At 33.7% G+C, this 22,445-nt stretch overlaps 1 protein-coding gene and 1 long non-coding RNA gene across 5 annotated transcripts; both read left to right on the forward strand.

Annotated features, from left to right (window-relative positions):
- The first annotated feature begins 1,478 nt into the window (after positions 1–1,478).
- Positions 1,479–6,309, forward strand: LOC129315905 (uncharacterized). 4 transcript variants are annotated; one of them, XR_008594636.1, is made up of 6 exons: positions 1,479–1,931; positions 2,428–2,611; positions 2,938–3,031; positions 4,552–4,622; positions 4,915–5,431; positions 5,809–6,309. It is a non-coding gene; the product is annotated as an uncharacterized LOC129315905 (long non-coding RNA). The 4 variants fall into 4 exon arrangements; XR_008594635.1 differs by lacking the exon at positions 2,938–3,031 and having other exon boundaries at positions 4,912–5,431; XR_008594634.1 differs by lacking the exon at positions 2,938–3,031.
- A 7,482-nt stretch (positions 6,310–13,791) lies between these two features.
- On the forward strand, positions 13,792–21,154 carry LOC129316672 (putative disease resistance RPP13-like protein 1). The gene is made up of 3 exons (XM_054961071.1): positions 13,792–17,137; positions 17,234–17,428; positions 20,958–21,154. Exons 1-3 carry the CDS (start codon positions 13,864–13,866, stop codon positions 21,152–21,154), a joined length of 3,666 nt encoding a protein of 1,221 aa, XP_054817046.1. The 5' UTR covers positions 13,792–13,863.
- The last annotated feature ends 1,291 nt before the right edge of the window (positions 21,155–22,445 follow it).

A 22,445-nucleotide genomic window follows, 5' to 3' on the forward strand; every position in this document is an offset into this window, starting at 1 on the left:
CCTTTTCCATATTTTAAACTTTAAGTTAAAAATAAATTAAAATATAAAAAAATTAAACATAAACAAACATCACAAACGTAAAACTCATGACATCATCTACTAAACTTTAGAAACGATTGGTCTAAAATAAATATTTCAAAGGTTGCCCGAAAAAATAATACGCATTTCAAAGGGTGGGGAATAAAAGATCAGACAAAAGCAAAAACGTTAATATATATATATATATATATATGTATGTATGTATGTATATGTATATAATCTTCTTTAAAGTTTGAAGCAGTTAGGTGTAACTCTCATATTTTAAAAAATTAAAATTAATTTTTTTTTAATTTTTTTATTATAGACTCCCCTATCATTGTTTCTTAACTATTTTATTAATAGAATTTATTATGTCATATTTAGAAAAGATATATAACATTTTGTGTAGCATCCTATATAAGTTAATAATAATTTTATAAAAAATTATCCACATTTTTTTCTGCTAGTAGTAGTTCATATTTTAACGTATAAATCTTTATTTATAGGATTACTTCTTAGTGTTGAAAATAATTAAATATTTTTTTCGTTATCTCATTAATGAGTTATTAACAATTGTGGGCTTTGAAAAAAATAAAAAGTAAAACAAAAGGTTAGGGAAGCTTATTTTAAAGGAAAAACATAGTCATTTATTCTTATTAATTTATAAAATTTTACTTTTAATCTTTATAATTTTTTTAATATTTTCAGTTCATATAATATCAATAAAATTGAGTCACGTTTGTTATTTTGGTATTTATAATTTTAATATATAGAGATTAAAAATAGTGAAAAAATTATAAAATTTAAAATTAAAATTTAACAAAATTATAAAAATTAATTATTATGTTTTTAAAATTTTAAATATTTAAAGATGATAAGATTTAATAATATTAAAATTGAGGAATTTTGCATATTTTAATACTCATATGCAGAAAAAGACTTGACAAATGGTATCAGAAGTCTTGGATGTGAAGCGGGGGATGTAAAAACTAAAAAACGTCTTCCGGACAGCTTTCTACCTGCCTGTTTGATTAACCTCATTAATCAATTTTTTGGGAGGAAATCGATTTTTAAAAAGAAAGTATCCAAACAGCACAGTCATGAAATAATCGATTATCAATTTTTTTATTAAGCTATTTATACAAATTTATTTGATTCTCATTTACCATATTAATAATCAATAATTTTTTAATAATTTTATTTTTATATTAATTAAAATTTAATAAATTTAATAATATTATATTTAACTTTATTAATAATTTAATTTTTAAAAATAATATTTTTATAATAATTTATATAGTTAAAATTAATTCTGATTAAATTATTTAAATATTTTAAATTTTATTAAAATTAATTTTAAAAAAACAGTATTTAAATATATTACGTTATAATTTAATCATAATTTATAATTAATACGCAACAGAAAATCAAACGAGGTCAATATGATCGGAATTCGGAAAGACACATCTTCAAGCCATGCACACCAACCCAAACACACAGTGCATCATTTCCAATTTTGCATCTCCGGTCATTTCCTTCTGTTGAATCATCTCTGCAGATCCCCAGGTCCCCAACGAACTAATTGTTGGAGCGTTGGTTGGTGGAGTTGTTCTCTCTGCTTTTCTTCAGGTGGCTTTTGACAGGCTGGCTCTTGCAATGTTCTGGACTTCTTCGAGAAACCGAAATTGAAACAGACGTTGCTGAATAAGTTAAAAATCGTGCTGTTCTCCATCGACGCTGTAGTTGATGATACAGAGCAAAAGCAGATTTCTAGTCCAAAGGTAAAGGCCTGGATTGATATGGACAAAGATGCCGTGTTTGATGCTGAAGATGTCTTGGATGAGATTGACCATGAAGTGTTCTAGCGCCTGGTGGAAGCTGAAATTGAGAGTAAAACCAGTGCTATCGGCAAGGTACGAAACTTCTTTAGTGCTCCTCTTAGTTCATTTGAGAATGAAATTGAATCCAAGATGAAAACCGTTCTTGAAAGTCTAGAATATCTTGCATCTCAAAAGGATATATTAAAATTGAATGAAAGGGGTAGTGGTGCAAAATTGAGAAGTGTATTTACCAGATAGATTGCCAACTACATCATTAGTGGATGAAGCTAGAACAATGACAAAGAAAAGATTATTGAATGGTTAACCGTCAACTTCTGTCATTTCCATAGTGGGTATAGGAGGGTTAGGTAAAACTACTCTTGCTCAACTTGTTTATAATGATAAGAGGGTGACGGGTGAATTTGACCTTGAATCTTGAGTGTGTGTTTCTGATGAGTTTAATGTTCTGAAGGTAACAATAACAATTTACGAGGTAATCAGTACGTCTAAAGATGATGCCAACGATTTCATATGCTTCAAATTAAACTGAAAGAGCATCTGACTCAGAAAAGATTTCTCTTTGTTTTAGACGACGTGTGGAATGAAAATTATATGCTATGGGAGGCCTTGCAATCACCTTTCAATCATGGGGCTCCAGGAAGTAAAATTCTTTTAACCACCCGTAGCAGACAGGTTGTTTCAACCATGCGTTCTGCTAAAACACTTACATTGAAGCCCTTACCAAGAGGAGATAGCTGGTCGTTATTCAGTAGGTATGCATTCCATGATATAGATGTTCTTCGTTCAAACTCTAAACTTGAAGAAATTGGTAGAAAAATCTACAAAAAGTGCAAAGGGTTGCCTTTAGCATTGAAAGCCATTGGGAGCCTTCTGTACTCAGAATTATCCCATGAGCAATGGAATGGCATTCTTAAAAGTGATATATGGGAGGAGAAAAGTGATAGTGAAATTTTCCCTGCTTTGAGATAGAGTTATCGTTACCTCCCCTCTCATCTCAAGAGTTGTTTTGCTTACTGCTCAATATTTCCTAAAGATTATGATTTTGATGAGGAACATTTAATTCAATTGTGGATGGCAGAACATTTTATACCATCTGCTTATCAAAACAAAGATGCAAGAGAAGTAGGAGAACAATTGTTTCAAGATCTATTGTTGAGGTCACTTTTTGAACGGTCAGTGAGAGATGAAACACATTTTGTCATGCATGATCTTATCAATGATTTAGCAAAAAGTTGAATATGGAAAATTTTGCCATAGGTTCGAGGTAGATGAAGCAAATAATTTGACAAAAATGACCCACCATGTTTCATATTTAAGAACTTACTATGAATCTTCCAAGCGTTTTGAAGTTATATACCAAGCTAATAGATTGCACCCTCTCTTGCCTTTATCTATGCAAGGTCATAGAAGTACAAGCTATACAAATTTTCTTTATTGGATGTCTAGCAAGATTATTCTTGATCTACCATCCAAGTTCAGTTGCATGTGGGTTTTTTCTTTGTCTGATTATTATAGCATTAAGAGTTCGCCTGATTCAATTGGAAATCTCAAGCATCTCCGTTATTTAGACCTATCAGGAACTAAAGGAAATTGCCTGATTCAATATGTCAACTTTATCATTTGCAAACATTAAAGTTGTGGCGTTGTTGTGATTTGGAAAAGTTGCCCACGGATTTGCATAGGCTTATTAATCTACGACATCTTGATTTTTGTGAAACTCAAGTGAGAGAGATGCAGAAGCAATTAGGTAAACTGAAAAATCTTCAGGTGCTAACATCATTTTATGTGGACAAATGTGGAGAGAGCAACATCAAACAATTGGAAAAGTATGATCTTTGTGGATAGATTTCTATCTGAGAGTTGCAGAATGTGGTTTCTCCCATAGATGCTTTAGGAGTCAATTTGAAAAGCAAGGTACATCTTAAGGAATTGACGTTAGAATGGAGTATGGACAATCAAAAGTCACATAAGGACAAGGATGTGCTGGAGATGCTCCAACCTCATCAGAACTTAAGAAAGCTATCAATTAGCAACTTTGGTGGTATCGGGTTTCCAAATTGGTTTACAGATCTTTCATTGTCCGACATAGCATCCTTAGAGTTGAGGAATTGCAAATATTGTATGTCCTTGACATCACTAGGCCTCCTTCCATCTCTCAAATCATTGTCAATTGTAGGGTTTCTAGTATAGTAACAATTGGTCCAGAATTTTATGGAACTAATTCTAATACTACATCCCTAGAAATCTTAAGATTTGGAGATATGAAAGGTTGGGAGGAATGGAAATGTGAAAATATCTCAAGTTATTTCCCACATCTTCAAGAGTTGAGTATAGACAACTGTCCCAACCTAAAAGGGCACGTTCCTCAACAGCTTCCTTCTTTGAGGATTCTGGTTATTTACAATTGTGAGAAACTCGTGGCTTCAATGCCATGGGCTCCATTTCTTCATAAACAAGTTCAAAGACATTGTGGAGAGGAGAAATTGTAATGTCTTCCGTCATATTAATGATGGTCGATTTGTGCCCGTGCATCGCACAGGGTCGGTTACTATTTAATTATAAAAGCAAAATAAGTATGAGCCAATGAAATGAAATAAACTGTATTTTAGTTCCTTGCAATTTGAATCCCAAAGAAAATGTTGTAATGGCATTTGCGAACAGAGACTTATTCACCTTTTCTTTCATTTGGCAGGCTCTCATTCCGTTACTCAACATAAGTGACTTTTCTGATACACCCCTCATATTGTTCAAATGGAAAGGAAGGTAGGTCTACTCTTTTTCCCTTATTTATAGTTTCCAAACAACAAAAAGGTTTCAGTGAATCCTTTAATTTCCTACTCTCCTCCTTCATTATCATTATAGTACTATAAAAGGGTTATGGCAACCTTAATTTTTGATGCAATTTTCCCCCTCAGTAATTTGCATTCGTCTTCTAAATCCTCAAACTGAAACTACAGGGGTTTAATTCCTTGCATTTTGAAATTCCAGAGAAACAGTTTACTTTTATCGTATTAGCATTGTACAGAGACTTACTCATCTCCTTTTCCTTTAGCAGGCTCTTTATTGTCCACTGAACATAAGAGTCTCCGCTGATGTAAACCTCATTTTGGAAACATTGAGATACAACACTGTTTGTCTTTTGTCATTGTCCATTGAATTCATGGGACTTCAATGCTGTCCAAGGAAGGTTTACTCTTTTCTCTTCCATACTTTACAAAATGGGCAATAGTTCTTGTCTAGAGGGAAATAATGTTTATATTATAGGTTCCCTTTTCCTTGTTTGGGGAAAATTTCCATCTTAAAACTTAAGGTTTACTCTTTTCTTATTCATAACTCCAATTTCCAAAGAAGAGAATGGTCTTGATGAAGCCTTCCTTTTCCTTCTCTTCTCCTCCATTATTCCCTTTCCAAACATACCCTGTAAGAGATTCACCATTTGTCTGACACAATATTAAATACTTACTCTTATTTTACTTCTTGTTTTATATATAATTGAAATCGGGGGAAGTATGCTGGTGCACCTCAATAGACTTACACGTGAAAGGAATAAGAGGAAATCACTCAACTTAGAGGTGATTTCTATCTCCTGATCTGAACATCCATGTTTGCATATGCCTTCATACATTAATTCATGATAGTTTTGGTCCAAATTACAATAAAAATAAAAATGCGAGTTGTGAAACCCGTGATTAAAATTTTGTTGAACCAAGCTTGGAAATTAAACCAAATTGCATTCTAGTTCCCCTATTTCGCTTAAATGGTTTAATATTTATTGACGGTTTTGATGATGCCACCTAGTTTGTTTATTTTATTAGAATTGTGTTTTCCAAGGCTTGCTTGCCCTCTGTTATGCTGAATTAAAAGAAAGTATAGGAGCCAGATGCAAAAGGACAACGTCGTTTTTTTCAGTTGTCTTCTATTCTCAGATTTTTTTTTTTTTTGGCATTAGGCAAATATTGCTACATTAAAACAGCCAGAGAAGGGGCAAAATAGAGTCGAGTCAGACCTAATGTACTCAAGAGGAAACGAAAGTTCTGCTTCAAGTGAGAAAGATGCAAATGGTAGAAGGCAATGTCAAGCACCATTAATGCTCTGAAATTATGGAGCTTTCCAACTGCTCAAAATTCATTAACAAATACAACTCCCACGAAGCATTGATTACCAAGAAGACTATGTGCTTTTAAAGCTGCTCTGATATATCTTCACATTCTCTGCGTTTCTATTAGCGTTGTATCATAGACTCCTTTGGAAGTTGAATCTTTGAAGAGATGTTGTGAGCATCATTTCCATAGGTTTGCCTTTACATAACGCTGTAAAGGCCTTGGTGCATGGTTTGCAAAAGTTTTGATAAGCTTTACGAGAGTTAGGGGAAATAGAGACTCGATTGCCTTCTTGATTGTACTGTGATCATTTACTATGCATAAAATAAAAATGCTCCCATTTTGCATGAGTAGAGATCGTGATACTTGAAATTTGAATCTTCATACCTCATGGTATAACTCTGATATTTCTAAAATGTTATTTATTGATTGAACCTTTACTAAAGGAACTTTATCTCAAATAAGATTCATACCATTCTTTTTTTTAATTTATTTAAAAGGAAATAATTCAGATACATTAAAACGAAAACAATAAAACGAAATAATAAAATGAGCTCATTTTATAAGATTTTATGCCATTCAATTTGGCAAATGAACAAAATGAACTGAACAAAATGATATTGGCCTACTTAATTATTTTGTGTTTTGTAGAAGATCTAGTCAAAGTGAAAACACTTATGAAATAACAACCTTGTGGTATTCATTAGATTATTTTTTTTAATTAGGTGCCCAAAATATCCTCACATCCTGCAATTATAAGACTAATCTCCTAATGAATTTGAACATCATTTAAAAAGTTGTCATCTCCCAAGTAATATTTTTCCATACACACTTTCAAAAATTAAACCTTAAAATAATGTTTAAGGGTCCTATACTATTGTATGTGTCACATCCATTTGGTGTATTCGTTAGATCTTACTTAGGTTAAGAAGCGAGGACATAATTTTTTTCAATGTTTAAAAACGAGACTGGGCCAACCGGCTCAACAGGCCATTAGTCCTGTCCAGTACACACCTAAACCAGTCCTCCTATCCAGTCAAAGACCAGACAAGCCAGTCAAAAACCGATAAACTCTAAAAAGCCCAGAAGTTTACTATTTAATAATTTCTATAAGTTTTGGGCCTTTCATAGGAATTATGTCCAGGCCATCTTTTGGGTGCTTCAAGACAATTAATACCCAACTCTTCCTAACCACGTTGCGGCCCGTTTGATTTTCACTTCCACCGTTTCAAAAGTCGTTTTAAAATGTAATTTAAATTCTAATGTTGTTTGGTCATAGACTTTTTTTTTCCAAAAAAATCTATTTTAAGTGTACTTTTCACACCACTATTAAATGTGCTTTCCTAAAAATAAAAAATAATAGCTTTTTAAAAGTGTTTTCCAAAATATTTTAAAATTTTGTTCATAATACCCTTAATTTATTTTTACAGTTAGCGGTTTCAGACTTCAAAATTTGAAGAGAAGTTTCCTTTTTTTTTTTTTTTCAAATTTCTTCTATTGTTTCCTTCTAGTTTCACATAATACCATTAAAAAAAGTTTCTTTTAAAATTTTTAATTTTAATGAACATTAAATATTCATACATTTTTTTAATATATCAAACTTCATATTAATTTCTATTTTTTATTATTTAACATATTAAATTTTCTATTATTCAGAATTTTTATCACAATTTTTCAAAATTTTTAATATATTACATTTATATAATAAAAATTATAAATTATCATAAATCTATATCTTAATAATTATATATTCAAAAATACATTTCACTATACATAATTCAAACAAATTTTAATTTATGAAATTCACTTTAAAAAAATATATTGAAACATTAATTTTATTGCAAATACTAACTTTTATCAACTGTATTTTTAACAAACTGATTTTTTTTCTGACGTAAAACCAAATCTCCGGTGTTTCTATAATGAAATGTCCCCTCTCTCCACGCATTAGTTCTCGTTGTGGGACTTTGTTTCTCCTGTTGCTCATCAGTCACGACTTTTTTTTTCTTGTCTTTTTTTTCGGTTAAACTTTGCTCTTTTTTCAGTTAATTCTTTAAGTTTTTTCCCCTCCATATGGATGGATTATTTATCAAATATTTTTACTTTCATGAAAATCTTTTTAATGTTGCTTTAACATGCCTTTAGTAACCAACTTTTTTTTTTTTAATTTAAACAGGTTTCCAAATGCCTAAGGTGATTCATTTTTGTTGCATCTAAAACATTTGCATATATCTACACCACTATCGATTCATACTTGTGAAAAGATTGATAAGAAGTGTTAGATATTTATATGGGGGGGCTCTAACTCACAGAGAAAGTTACATCTTATGACTTCAGAGTATGTGTGCATAAGAAAAGATGAAGGGGTTTGGGTTTGAGACATGCTTATAGACAGAATAAAGCTTTCATGATGAAGTTTGGGATGAAATTTGGTTCATCATAGAGATGCTCTGTGAGTGCAATTTATGAGAGAGAAATACAAGTGTGAATGTGTGATGAAGCCGTTTTCCTAAAGGTTGAAGCTCGTAGAAATGTGTTAAGTGTTTGGAAAGGCATTGTTGATGCTTGGACTGACACTATTAAAGGTATTGCTTGTTAGGCTAGTAAGGGAAATAAAATAAAATTCTGGAAAGATAGCTGGTTGCCACATCATGATTCTCTCCTAAATTATGCTATCAATCAAGTCCAGGAAGAGATTTATGATGACTTGGTTGAGAAATATTTATCTTCAACTGGTATTTGGCTCAGGGATAAGTTTGAGAAGTATCTATCTAATATGATTTTAAGAGAAATTTATCGCATCGGGGGTAATAAAAGAGATGATAGGCTGTGATGGAGGTGGTCTAGTAATAGTGAATTCACTATGAAGACAGCTTATCAAAGTCTTTGCCCAGATACTAGTAGTATGCGAAGGAGTATTTGGAGGAGAGTGTGGAAAGCATCAATTCCCCAATGTAACAAAACCTTCCTTTGGTTGTGTGCTAAGGTAGACTTATGACCTCATAATTTTTTAATAGAGGTATATCTATTGATGATAAGTGTCTTTGTGCTCTCACTATACAGAGGATGTCATGCATGTCCTTTGAGATTGTAGTTTTGTAGCAAATTGTTGGATTAGACTGGTTTTGGTGGAGATGAAAGCAATGTTGGATATATTATGGAATGGATTGACTGGAATCTAACTCAAGGGTTCATGTTAAAGGACTATTGATAGGATATTTGGTTTGCGATTCTTTGCCAACAGTTATGGATCAGTAGGAACTTAAGAGTCTTTTAATGAAAGAAGTGTGGGGTCTTGGAGGTTTTGGCTCAAGTGCAAGCATTGGTGTCTTGGTCAAATTCTGAACTCCTATCTACTAAGATGGAAAGAGATAGAGTACGATGGAGAGCATCGGAAATGGAAGTTATTAAACTCAATATAGATGGTGCAAATGGACTGGATGGTGCTATCACTAGATGTGGGGGTGTTACTAGAGACCACACTGGGCATTTCTTGAATGGGTTTATTTATCATATTGGCCATGATATCAATCTAAATGCTGAGTTATAGGGAGTCATATGAGCACTTAAGAGAGCTTGGGACATGGGTTGGAGAAGGATAGTGATAGAGATGGATTGCATAGAGGTTATCAAGACACTGCATAATGATGAACAATCGGAACATCTTGATCATGACCTCATTTTAGAGATCTAGAGCATGAGACAACAAGACTGGTGTAACGGCCCTCTACTCACCCCGCTTACCCGAGGTCTTTTGCGGCGCTGGACACTCTCCCCCCAGGCCCCACAACAGGGCGACCCCACCCCTTACGGTGAGCATCAGGAGACAAAGGCTTCCCCGCAGTAGTGTGCGGATTATTCCCCTTGCGGAGAGCCTCCCCAGGTTCGATCCTCCAACCTCTCCTACATAACAAAGTTGAGGCTGAACCTGGTACCATTGAACCACGTGGTTCAATGGTACCAGGTTCAGCCTCAACTTTGTTATGTAGGAGAGGTTGGAGGATCGAACCTGGGGAGGCTCTCCGCAAGGGAAATAATCCGCACACTACTGCGGGGAAGCCTTTGTCTCCTGATGCTCACCGTAAGGGGTGGGGTCGCCCTGTTGTGGGGCCTGGGGGGAGAGTGTCCAGCGCCGCAAAAGACCTCGGGTAGGCGGGGACCAGGTTCAACTTCAACTTTGTTATGTAGGAGAGGTTGGAGGATCGAACCTGGGGAGGCTCTCCGCAAGGGGAATAATCCGCACACTACTGCGAGGAAGCCTTTGTCTCTTGATGCTCACCGTAAGGGGTGGGATCGCCCTGTTGTGGGGCCTGGGGGGAGAGTGTCCAGCGCCGCAAAGGACCTCGGGTAGGCGGGGTGAGCGGAGGGCTGTTACAACTGGGCTATTGATTTGACTAAGTACAGCTGGCAAGCCAACTATATTGCAAATTTGTTAGCGAAGGAGGCTTTGAAACAAATGGGAGATGTGATTTTCCTTACATCTCCTCCTGATTTTATCTCTGATAATTTAATGTCTGATGTTAGAGTTTAGTTTAAAAAACACTTGCATACATGCTAGGATGAAGAACTATTATATTCTTGAGTGTTTTATTAATGTATATCATGATATTTCATAAAAAAACAAAAATATTTCATAAAATATCATTTAGTAAAATTTAATGTACAAAATTACTCTATATATATATATATATATGTATCATATCCGGTTCAACCATAATTTAATCATAGTTTGGCCATTAATCTTTAAACTAATATTTCATCTGTTTCAATAATTGGTCTGGTTTTTAAAATTTTAATTTTTTTAAATAACTCCAAAAATCTTGCAAGATAGGGGGAATGAAAACATGAAATTTTCTTAAAATCAATTTTACAATTTGTATTAATATTTTCTTAATATTTATAGAAATATATAATACATCCATTTTGTGAACTTGTGTACTTTTCTCAACATAATTAAATTATACAGTGGATGTAGGACAAACTTAGCATGTAAGTATTGTGATATTTTCATCAAATTATAAGAACTACATTTTGTCAATATGTAATAACTATATAAATTTTATAAGTGAAATATATTTTTGAGTAAATTATTTACTTGTCATATTTTTAATCAAATACACTTAATTAAAATATAATAAACAGAAAAATTAAATAAACTTAACAAATAGCAAAGCATAGAACACAATCAAAGAAAATTTACCAAAGATCCATAAGGAAAAAGGGGAACTACAAACAAAAGCAGAGGAATTATGAAACTAGTGAGATGCAAATTCCTTTCTTGAATTTTTTTTATTGTTGATTTATTGACCCGTTTGGGTAAACCTCAAAAGTACATTTAAATTACATTTGAGATACTCCCCCCATTTAAAAATATAAGATATTTTTAATTGAATCTCACTCTCAATAAAATAGTTACCTACTTTTTAACTAATCCTATTTTTTATATTTACCTCTATTAAACACCCTACAATAAATATAAAGTCATTATTAATAGGGGCATTTTTTTTTAAAAAAGACAATGATTATATTTTAAAAAATTAAAAATATCTTACATTTTTGAACAGTTAACACATCAAAAAGTGCTTTATATTTTTGAACGAGGGAGTATACTTTTGTCAAATTCAACAAATAATTGAATATCCCAAATGATTTTTTTCTAAATGTAAACTGAAGATTAAACACACACTAAAAACTTTTTTTATATTATGAATAAATTTTATGACAATAACTTAATAACAACTTGTATTCCCTCCGTTCAAAAATATAAGCCATTTTTTGAGGAGTTGGGTATTCAAAAATGTAAGACATTTTTAGCTTTTTAATGTGTAATCATTGCTCTTTTTTTAAAAGTATCCCTAATGATAGTGACTTTATATTTATTATAGGGTGTTTAATAAAGGTATATATGAAAAGATAGGATTAGTTTGAAAGTGGATAAATACTTTATTGGGAGATGAGATTCGGTTAAAAATATACCTTATATTTTTTAAGAGAGGAAGTATTATTCTTTTTAAATCTCCAGCTGGCTACCACAATATTATAATTCTGCACATAATTTTCAATGTGAAATCATCAAACGCCAAAGTCCAAAGCATTGAACTAAATGTTGGCCAAGGAAGGAAAAAAAAAAAAAAAGGAACTAAATAGCTATTAGTTTCCTATGGGAATATTCCAATATAATCAAATCTGACGTCCTCAAACAATTTTAATGAATTAAACATGCAATTATCTATGTGATGTCATCAAGCTCCAAATTGATCCAAATCATTTGACCAAACAGCAGCTATTAGTTTCCCCTCTAATTAAGAAGTGTCCAGTGAGAAGACAGTTGTTTTCTGATAAATTAAAAGGGATAAACTATTGCAATATATTTTTGAACGAAGAGTACAATAATATATATTTTATTAAATTATATATTTTCATATTACTAAAAAATGATATTTATTTATATAAAAATAAATGATAACAATGTAAAAATTAAATTAATTCACAAAGCCAAATCAAAGAACGTAATAATAAAAATAAAAAAAGGGGTTGATAAGGGATTTGAATTCCCTGCCTATCGTTGGTACTTGCACTTCCTATCGTGACATGTGAAGAAAAGAGCCGTGAGACGTCATCAACGACTCTTAATTCATTAAAAGTATGACCAATTAATGAAACGGTGAGCATTTGGAGCACCAGATGACGAATTCACATCTAATCAATGAATACCTGCTTTAACCACTTGAAGCATGGGATGATTGCGAATTGTGTTTATGGAAGCACATATACAACAAAGAAATACGTAAGTGGTTTGGTCAATTCACTCTCACAAACTCCTCTTGAGCAATTGGACCATTATCTGCCAACTTAGACGCCAAATGTGCTACAACTTGAACTCTTATCGGAGAATTTATGAGAACCTAGACAATGATCAGGACCCCAATCGAGCGATGATACAATGAACACGTGTACTTGAACTAGATCGAGCTTTGAACTCTTGATCTTGCTTTTTTGATATTCACCTCCTGGTTTAGATTTGACTCCAAAATCTGAAACTCATTTTCCCGTTGAACTGCTTCTCGCTCTATCATCTTTGGCACTAAACTAAGTTACGCTTGCCTTCATTGGATTCAGAACGTTTCTTACCATTGGCTAATCTCACCACTTAATGAGGAAGGCAAAACATAGAGAGGAGATATTTTATGCATTATAACTATGGTTGAGCAAAATTTTTTAAAGCTGTTGATTACATCTCACAATTTTCTTCTCACCACGTCAAGACAGACACTTGGTGTGAGTACTAGGGATAGGCATGGAATCCAAATAAATTATTTATCACAATTACAAAGCATGTAATTAATTTTTTATCATAATTTTTTACCTCATTAAAGTTAATAAAAAATATTATTAAAGTATGTATATTTTTTTTTGGTCAGTAAAGTATGCATATTTAACAAGAATAAAGTTATAAATTTATTAAATTTTTAAAAAGAGTTAATATTTTTTTAAGATTTACATAAAATATGTTGAAAGTAATTATAAATAGAATTGATTGCAAGGAGTATATAATATTATATATAGATATATACTTTTTTCATTAAATCATAGAGATTTCTATTATTAAAAATGATATTCATTTTCAAGAAAAACAAAAATGTAAAAAATTAAATTCACTTTACAAAGCCACATCAAAGAACACGTTGAAAAATTTAAAAACAAGGTTAAAAGGACACGGCCAAAAAAATAGGAACCAAAAAACTTTGTTATTAGAAGTCTTCGTGTGAAAGTTGAAGTTGGCATGATCACAATCTTCAAGCCTTACAACTAATCCTAATACATCACATCATTTCGATCTCCTTTTGCAGAATCATTTCCTTCGGTTGACCTCCATATCTGCAGACCCGACAACAACTTCATCCATGGCCGGAGCTTTGGTTGGTGGTGCTTTTCTCTCTGCTTTTCTTCAAGTGGTTTTTGACAGGCTGGCGTCTCCTGATGTTCAGGGTTTCTTCAAGAAACGAAAATTGAACGAGACACTGCTCAAGAAGTTCGAGAGTGAGCTGTTAGCCATCGAAGCTGTTGTTGATGATGCAGAGCAAAAGCAGATATTTAATCCCAAGGTGAAGGAGTGGCTTGATATGGTCAAAGATGCCGTGTTTGATGCTGAGGATGTCATAGATGAGATTGATTACGAAGTGTCCAAGCGCAAGGTGGAAGCTGAACTTCAGACCCAAACCAGTCTCACTGGCAAGGTACGAAACTTCTTCAGTTCTTCTGATAGTTCATTTGATAAGGAAGTTGAATCCAGGATGCAAAACGTTCTTGAACTTCTAGAACATCTTGCATCTCAAAAGCATTTGTTAAAATTGATTCAACGTGGTAGCGGTGCTGGATTGAGGAGTTCAATAACAAATAGGTTGCCTACAACATCATTGGTGGATGAAGCTGCCATGATCGGTAGAGGTGATGACAAAAAAACGATTATTGAATGGTTACTATCAGATATGGATAACAGTCGATTATCTGTCATTTCTATTGTGGGTATGGGAGGGCTGGGTAAATCTACTCTTGCCCAGCTTGTTTACAATGATAGGAAGGTGATGGATGAATTTGAGGTCAAAGTTTGGGTATGTGTTTCTGAAGAGTTTGATGTGTTCAGGGTAACAAGAACAATTTACGAGGCAATCACTATGTCTAAGGACAATACTACCGATCTAAATATGCTTCAAATCAAATTGATGAAATTGTTAACTCAGAAGAAATTTCTTCTTGTTTTAGACGATGTGTGTAATGAAGATAATGAGCTGTGGGAGGCATTGCAATTACCTTTGAATCATGAGGCTTTGGGTAGCAAAATTCTTCAGACTACCCGCAGTGAAAAAGTTGTTTCAATTATGAATTCAACTAAAGCACTTCCGTTAAAGCTCTTGCCAGAAAAAGATAGTTGGCTGCTATTCAGCAAATATGCATTACGCGATAGAGATATTCTTCACCCAAACTCTGACCTTGAAAAAATTGGTAGAAAAATCTGTAAAAAGTGCAAAGGATTGCCTTTAGCTTTGAAAGCCATTGGAAGCCTTTTGTACACGGAAGTATCTCATGAGCAATGGAATGACATTTTGAAAAGTGAGATATGGGAAGAAAAGAGTGATAACAAAATTCTGCCAAGTTTGAGATTGAGTTATCGTTACCTTCCTTCTTATCTCAAGAGATGTTTTTCTTATTGCTCGATATTTCCCAAAGATTATGATTTTGACAAGGACCATCTAATTCAGCTGTGGATGGCAGAAAATTTTTTACCATGTGCTCATCAAAGCAAAGATGCACGGGTAATTGGAGAACAATGCTTCCATGATCTACTATCAAGATCTTTTTTTCAACGATCAGCAGGAGATGAAGCGCATTTTGTTATGCATGACCTTGTCAATGATTTGGCAAAAGATGAATATGGCAAATTTTGCCATAGGTTGGAGTTAGACGAAGCAAGTAATCTATCAAAATTTACTCGCCATGTTTCATATTTGAGAGATATCTATGAAACTCCAAAACGATTTGAGGCTTTATACCAAGCCAATAGATTACGCACGTTCTTGCCTCTCACCATGCTAGATTTTAACTGGGCACGCTGGATGTCTACAAAGGTTATACATGATTTGTTGTCGAACTTTCCGTGCATGCGAGTTTTATCTCTCTCAGATTATTCTAGCAACATTGTCGAGTTGCCTGATTCGATAGGAAATATGAAGCATTTACGCTATTTGGACCTATCAGAAACTAAACTAAGGATATTGCCTAATTCAGTATGTCAACTTTATCATTTGCAGACATTGAAGTTGTGGCGTTGTTGGGATTTGAAAAAGTTGCCAATGGATTTACACAAACTCATTAGTCTGCGTCATCTTGATTTTCGAGAAACTGCTGTGCGTGAGATGCCAAAGCAATTAGGCAAATTAAAAAATCTTCAAGTGCTGTCATCATTTATTGTGGGAAAATATGAAGAGACCAACATCAAGCAGTTAAAAGAACTTGATCTTTGTGGATCGATTTCCATATCAGAGTTGCAAAATATAGTTTCTCCCGTAGATGCTTTAGCAGTCAATTTGAAAACTAAGATATACCTTGAGGAGTTAAGATTAGAATGGAGCATGGACAATGAAAAATCACAAAATGATAAGGATGTTTTGGAGAAGCTCCAACCTTATCAAAACTTGAAAAGGCTCTCAATTAGCAGCTATGGTGGTGATGGGTTTCCGGACTGGTTTGTAGATCTTTCACTGTCTAAAATAGTGTCCCTGGAGCTGAGGAATTGCAAATACTGTTCCTCCTTGCCATCACTAGGCCTTTTTCCATATCTCAAGTCACTATCAATTGTAGGGTTTGATAGTATAGTAGCTATTGGTCCAGAATTTCATGGGAATAGCTCTTATACAACTTCCCTGGAAATCTTGAGGTTTGGAGATATGGAGGCCTGGGAGGAATGGAAGTATGAAAATATGTCGCTTAGTTTCCCTCATATTCAAGAGTTAAGTCTAGAAAATTGTCCCAAATTGAAAGGGCACCTTCCTCCACAACTTCCTTCTCTAAGGACGCTAGTTATTGTCAATTGTGAGAAACTTGTAGATTCAATTCTGTTGGCTTCATCTCTTCATAAATTGGTCCTGAGACATTACGGAAAGGAGGAGATGGAATGTGTTCCATCAACTCTGAAAGTTCTTGAGCTTTCTGGATGTTTTGCAGAAATCTTATCAATTGAAAAAATTGAGAATGCAATTGCCAATTCCTGCCTTGAGGAGTTGAATTTTGGGGATTGTCCTCGCCTGAAATTCCCATTGCGCTACTGTCATAACTTCGTTGTTGAAATGGAGATAAGAGGAAGATGCGACTGTCTTGTGTCTTTTCCACTGGATTTTTTTCCCAATCTTCAGATATTGCGGCTGAGGGATTGTAATAATCTTGAAATGATATCTATTTCAGAACGATACCATCACTCGCTTGCAAGATTAGACATAGAGAAGTGTCCAAAATTTGTATCATTTCCCAAAGGAGGGTTTTTGGCCCCCAAATTAATTGTCTGTCTCTTCGAAGAATTGGAGAATTTGAAATCACTGCCTGAGTGGATGCACACTCTCTTCTGCTCACTCAAACATCTAGTACTAAGACGCTGCCCACGAGTGGAATCATTACCTGAGGGAGGTTTGCCATCGAATCTTGAGCAACTTAGTATCCGCGGATGCCCGAAACTCATAGGCACTTGAATGGGATGGGATTTGAGTAGTCTTGCTTCTCTAGATCACTTGGCAATTGGAGATACAAACGACGAGTCTCTTCCTGATGTAGGACTACTACCCCCTTCTCTTAATTCCCTTTGGTTCTCAAATTGCCCAAATCTCAGAACGTTGGAACACAAAGGTCTTTGCCACTTGTCCTCTCTCAAACACTTGCATTTTATTGACTGTCCTAAACTCCAATACTTGCCGAAGGAAGGTCTGCCCAGTTCCCTTATTTGACTAGATATTTATGGCTGTCCCTTGCTCGAAAAGAAGATCCAAAAACAAAAAAGCAAATATTGGGCAATGATTTCTCACATCCCTTTACTTGAGATTGACCATCATGTAGTAAATTGAAGTGACCTTCTCATTGACAAGCACATCAATTTCATCCTTTCCAGTTTCTCATCAGGTATCTACCCCTTTTTGCTTTTCTAGAATTTCAAATCGTAGAAATTTTTGCTCTTTTTTCCCATGGATTTACTTTCTTATTCGAAATTTTCATTTCATTTTTGCACGTATCAATAATGGCAGAAGCTGCACAAAATGAATATCCTTCAGTAACTCAAACACCTCCTTTTTCATCTGTCACACACTTAAGAGTTCTAACTAGGCATCAGTTAGTCTCATGCCATGCACTTGAGAGGAACTTCCTTTTAAAACTTCATGAAAAAGAAATAATATCAGTTAACCACAATGCATATTATCTTGCTCGGTCAAAATATGACATTTTTCTAATTTTACTTAAAGCAAATGAAAATACAATTCTTATTCTAGCTTCAATATTAATATTTGTGAAATTCATTTTGTCATTAGATATTATGAATTTTCATTAACCAAACTCACTTTAACTTAACTATTTGATAAAAAGAGTTATTATGATGCGGTTAAACATTTTATATTTGTTGGCGGCACCGGCAAAAACGCGAATGACGAGGTACGAATTGCTCGAGTCGTACTCGGAAGGACACTATCCTTAAGAACTATTCTGACACACCCTCAGACGACTGGCAGTGTCCTAGGATTAAACAAGCACCTCCTCAGTGGAACGAGGGAACAGAACAACGAAGATTAAATGTAAGCACAGACGAACTGACAAAGGGAGGAGAGAACCCCGAAAACTCAAGAGGCTTGCACCGCTTTGTCTGCACACATGGCTATATATAGCCCGAAGGTGGACATGAACTTTAGGGGGTTACTACTAGATTAAAGGCTCGGTTACACTGTCATAAAAATCATTTAAAAGCTTGTCTGGAAACGTTGGGGTTACACAAACGTAAAATGCATTTAACTTCCTGTCTGGAAATGTTGGGAAGACAAAACGTTTAAAAAATTAATTTGGTTGATGATCAAAAAACGTTCTTGGTTTGATTTTAAATTTCGGACAGCCAAAAATTGAGTTTCTCCGGCAAGGCAAAAATAATTATTTATTTTGTAAAAATAATCCGGTAAAAGGAACCCATTATCTCTTGAACTCGCGTGGGGGAGAATCGGCTGATTTCAACTGCGATTGCCCTGAGTTGGCTTGTCTCATGTGCGCGAGGCCACTTCTCCTCCAAGCTCATTTTACTAGCCCACTTCATTCCTTAGTATATATACATTAGGAGAGTCTTTCTTTTAGTCAATGTGGGACTTTGACACACACACACTTTTGACACACATACAACAATCCCCCACATGTGTCAAAAGGATCTATGTTCGTTTGAGTTATTCACACGGAGGATAATCACTTTGAATTTGGTGTCTGTCGACTTAAATCAAACCTAGACTAATAAAACTTAGCACACAAGAAAGTCGGTTGAACTAATAGATCTTGAGCATGTGCTAGAGGTCTTATTAATCGGATTATACCCCCACAGTCTTTGCTGTTAATGATGATTTTGCACGTTATCGGCCATGCGCACGCCTGGTTTTAACAAATGCTCTATAAATTTTGCCACGATCTCATAGGAGCGGCCCCACTCTACATTTGTATAGGTATTTTTATCAAATGTATCTGCAATGAATACACCATCCGTAAGGACTATGAAAACATTAAGAGCTTTCACTCAGCCTCCGTTCAATGCATTCTAGCACTTTCTCAAGCTATAAGAAGGGACAAAATTCAATGCTAGCAGAACTAACAAATGACTTGTTCTTACCCATTGAACCTTCTTCATGGAATCTCCAATCATAAAGGTTGGGTTGCCATTACCGTTAATTTCAAACAAGCTTAAGTCCCATTCCCCTCGACGTTTCAATAATAAATTTCTTCCCTAGGGATTTAGTTAATAGATCTACCAGATTTAACTCTGATTTCACATAATCGATTGAGATGACCCCATTTTTGAGCAGCTGCCTTATAATATTATGTCTCAATCGAATATGTCTACTTTTGCCATTAAAGGTCTTATTTTTAGCCGTTGTTATTGTAGATTGGCTATCACAATGTAAAGACACTGATGGTGTGGGCTTTTCACCTATTGGAATACTTGCTAAGAAGTTTTTCAACCACTCAGCCTCAGTCCCAGCTAGCTCCATGGCAATGAACTCAGAATCTCTTGAGGATTTTGTATTAATTGTCTGTTTTGCAGACTTCCAGGTTATTGCACCACCACCAAGAGTGATACAATAAGATATAATATAACTTACTTTGTACTTTATGATACTACCACTACTTTCAGGCCACACCTATGTTAAGATCATACTTTTTAGTTCTTCATAGGTCATTCCTTGTCTTATCAATCTTTCACTTATAATCTCACCCTCATATCTTGTATTTTCTTCTAAATTCTTGACAATTTCACCCCTTGTATGGAAGATGCAAAATAGTTGCTTTACAGAACTCGAAGCCATAAGTAATCCCAACATGTATGTCATTAAAATATTAACTTTAATTACTTTATCAATAATGGATGAACTCATAAATTTACAATAAGAATTGTAAAATTAACAACATAACATAAAGCTTTTAACAACTCATCATACAATGATAAAAATTCTAATACCCAACAGCTTTGTATTTCTAAATTTTAATGTTGAGACTTTTTATCAACTAAAAGCACCAACTCTTTCATGCCAATTGATTGATTCATCCTATGCTCATTCCCCTTACTAAACCCATACTCATACCATATGCATTTAAGAGAAAGTGCCTTTGATTACTATAAATGATAATATTTTATCTCCATACGATTGATTGCTGCCAAGCTGTCCTCTAAAACCATCCCTAGTTGATGCCCATCTTGTTTTGTTTCCAATCATATTGCATGGAGAAGGAAGAATCACATTATGTAGAGAATGCATAATTAAACAAGAGGTGGGGAATGAATCTCATAGGCTTATGGGTGATAAACATTAGCAGCCGTTGCTCCTTAAAGTGAAGATTGAGAAATACAAAACTGCATGTTGAGATTTTCCATTTCATGGGCATTTCTTTCTTTTATCATTAGTAACCTATTCTTTAATATTAGCATTGAGGGCAATTTCATCTTTTTCTCATTCCACTTATTTTCAGTTTAGTCTTGCGAGATTGAATTGAAATTTTGCATTCTTTTGAAAGCCACAGAAGATACGTTCCTTCTCAAGCCTTTATATGAAACTCTCTCTAAAATTTAATATACTTTCAATCCTTATATATTTTTTTTTGTATTGGTTTATAGAAAAAAAAAATTATGAGACTTGGAGTCAAATCAAGTGTCTTCGTCGCGAAAGCTTTACGAACGGAACGAGCTTTATCATCCCTCTCACATCACACTACTTTACAGGATCGTCGGCTGACCTCCATTTCTGCAGACGCACAGCAACTTCGGCCATGGCGGGAGCCTTGGTTGGTGGTGCTTTTATCTCAGCTTTTCTTCAGGTAGCTTTTTACAGGTTGGCTTCTCTTAATACTCTGAATCTCTTCAAGAAACGAAAATTCAACGAGAAATTGACATGCAGCCATGAAAACATTAGAATGTGATGTTATTTTTCAACCTTCACTTTTTTTTATTTATAAATTTTGTCACCCTTGGTTCTAGAAAAGAGGCTTTTTGAGCCACCATGAGTTTGACTAATTTGTTCATAAATACATGTTTTATTTTTCTTAACAGATTTCTATACTCTATTGTGTTTCCCTATTTTAAAAAAAAATTATATTCTTTCTTTAAAATTGAGATACACTAATATATCTTTCTCTAGGAGTTGGTGATGGATTACAACTGCATTATTTTATAATAAAAAATTCACAATGTCTTTATACTTAAAAATTTATTTAATGCAATTAGTATTAAACTTGTATTTCATTGATGATATAAAATAAATAAAATTTTCAAAAAGCAGATTTTTAACAACTTTTATAATATAGATCAACATGTGTTTTAAGAAAAAAATATTTCACTTAAATTTTAGCTTAAAAAGTTCATATATATGTTTGCAACAAAAACGTATAATTCAAATGTATAGGGTGTAAAAGGAATCTCCATTAAGCATTAACAAAAACATTCTTAGGATGTTATCCTAATTGAATTTGATAACATATGACCTAATTAGACAGTCATATAAAAATTAGTAAAAAAGAAAAACAAAATAAAAAACACTTCATAATACCAACAGCGTTGGCGTAAGAGATCAGTCTCTCATAATATGACAAATTAAGTTTAAATCCCACTATTAGAGATGCTACATTTAATGCTTGACAATAAATTGTCTTGAATAGAAGGATAGCTATAGCCATTGGGGAAGCTACATTAGTATGAGGATAGGCTAGAGTTGAAAATTCGGGCAGGGCAAGTCTATTTGGCCCGACTCAAACAGGCCCTATTTCCTAAAAAGTTTAAATAGCCCAACTTGACCCAAATTCCTTCAAGTGGTTCGAATACTTGAATTTTATTTTTAATTAATTTTGTATTTTAAAATTAATTATTTTATTTTGTAAAAAATATAAAATATATTTTTTTAATATTTAAATGATATATAGGACTGAAATATATGATATTTTAATATAAAATAATCTAAAACTTAAATAATTAATTAATATTTATTATATTTTAAATTTTTTTAAAATTATAATTTTTTATTTAGGTATTCGAGCTAAATCCCAACCCAATTTGGGCTTGGCTCAAATTTTTTTCAAGCCTATTCAAGATAGCCGAATAGGTCCAAACATAAAAAAAATTATTTTTTCCTAAACCTAACTCTAAATTTTTTTGAGCGAACTGGGACTAACCTATAAAAATTATTGGCTCTAGGATGGACAAATGTCTCCCCTCATA

The sequence above is a fragment of the Prosopis cineraria genome, unplaced genomic scaffold (genome assembly GCF_029017545.1).
Source record: "Prosopis cineraria cultivar Desert tree isolate PC_DT_omini unplaced genomic scaffold, ASM2901754v1 PC7, whole genome shotgun sequence".
Taxonomy (NCBI): Eukaryota; Viridiplantae; Streptophyta; class Magnoliopsida; order Fabales; family Fabaceae; genus Prosopis; species Prosopis cineraria.

Coding starts and splice junctions, on each gene's coding strand:
- LOC129316672 (XM_054961071.1), top strand. CDS start 13,864: ATGGCCGGAGCTTTGGTTGGTGGTGCTTTTCTCTCTGCTTTTCTTCAA. Junction 17,138..17,233: donor GGAATCATTACCTGAGGGAG/GTTTGCCATCGA, acceptor TTGCTTCTCTAG/ATCACTTGGCAATTGGAGAT. Junction 17,429..20,957: donor CCAATACTTGCCGAAGGAAG/GTCTGCCCAGTT, acceptor ACTACTTTACAG/GATCGTCGGCTGACCTCCAT.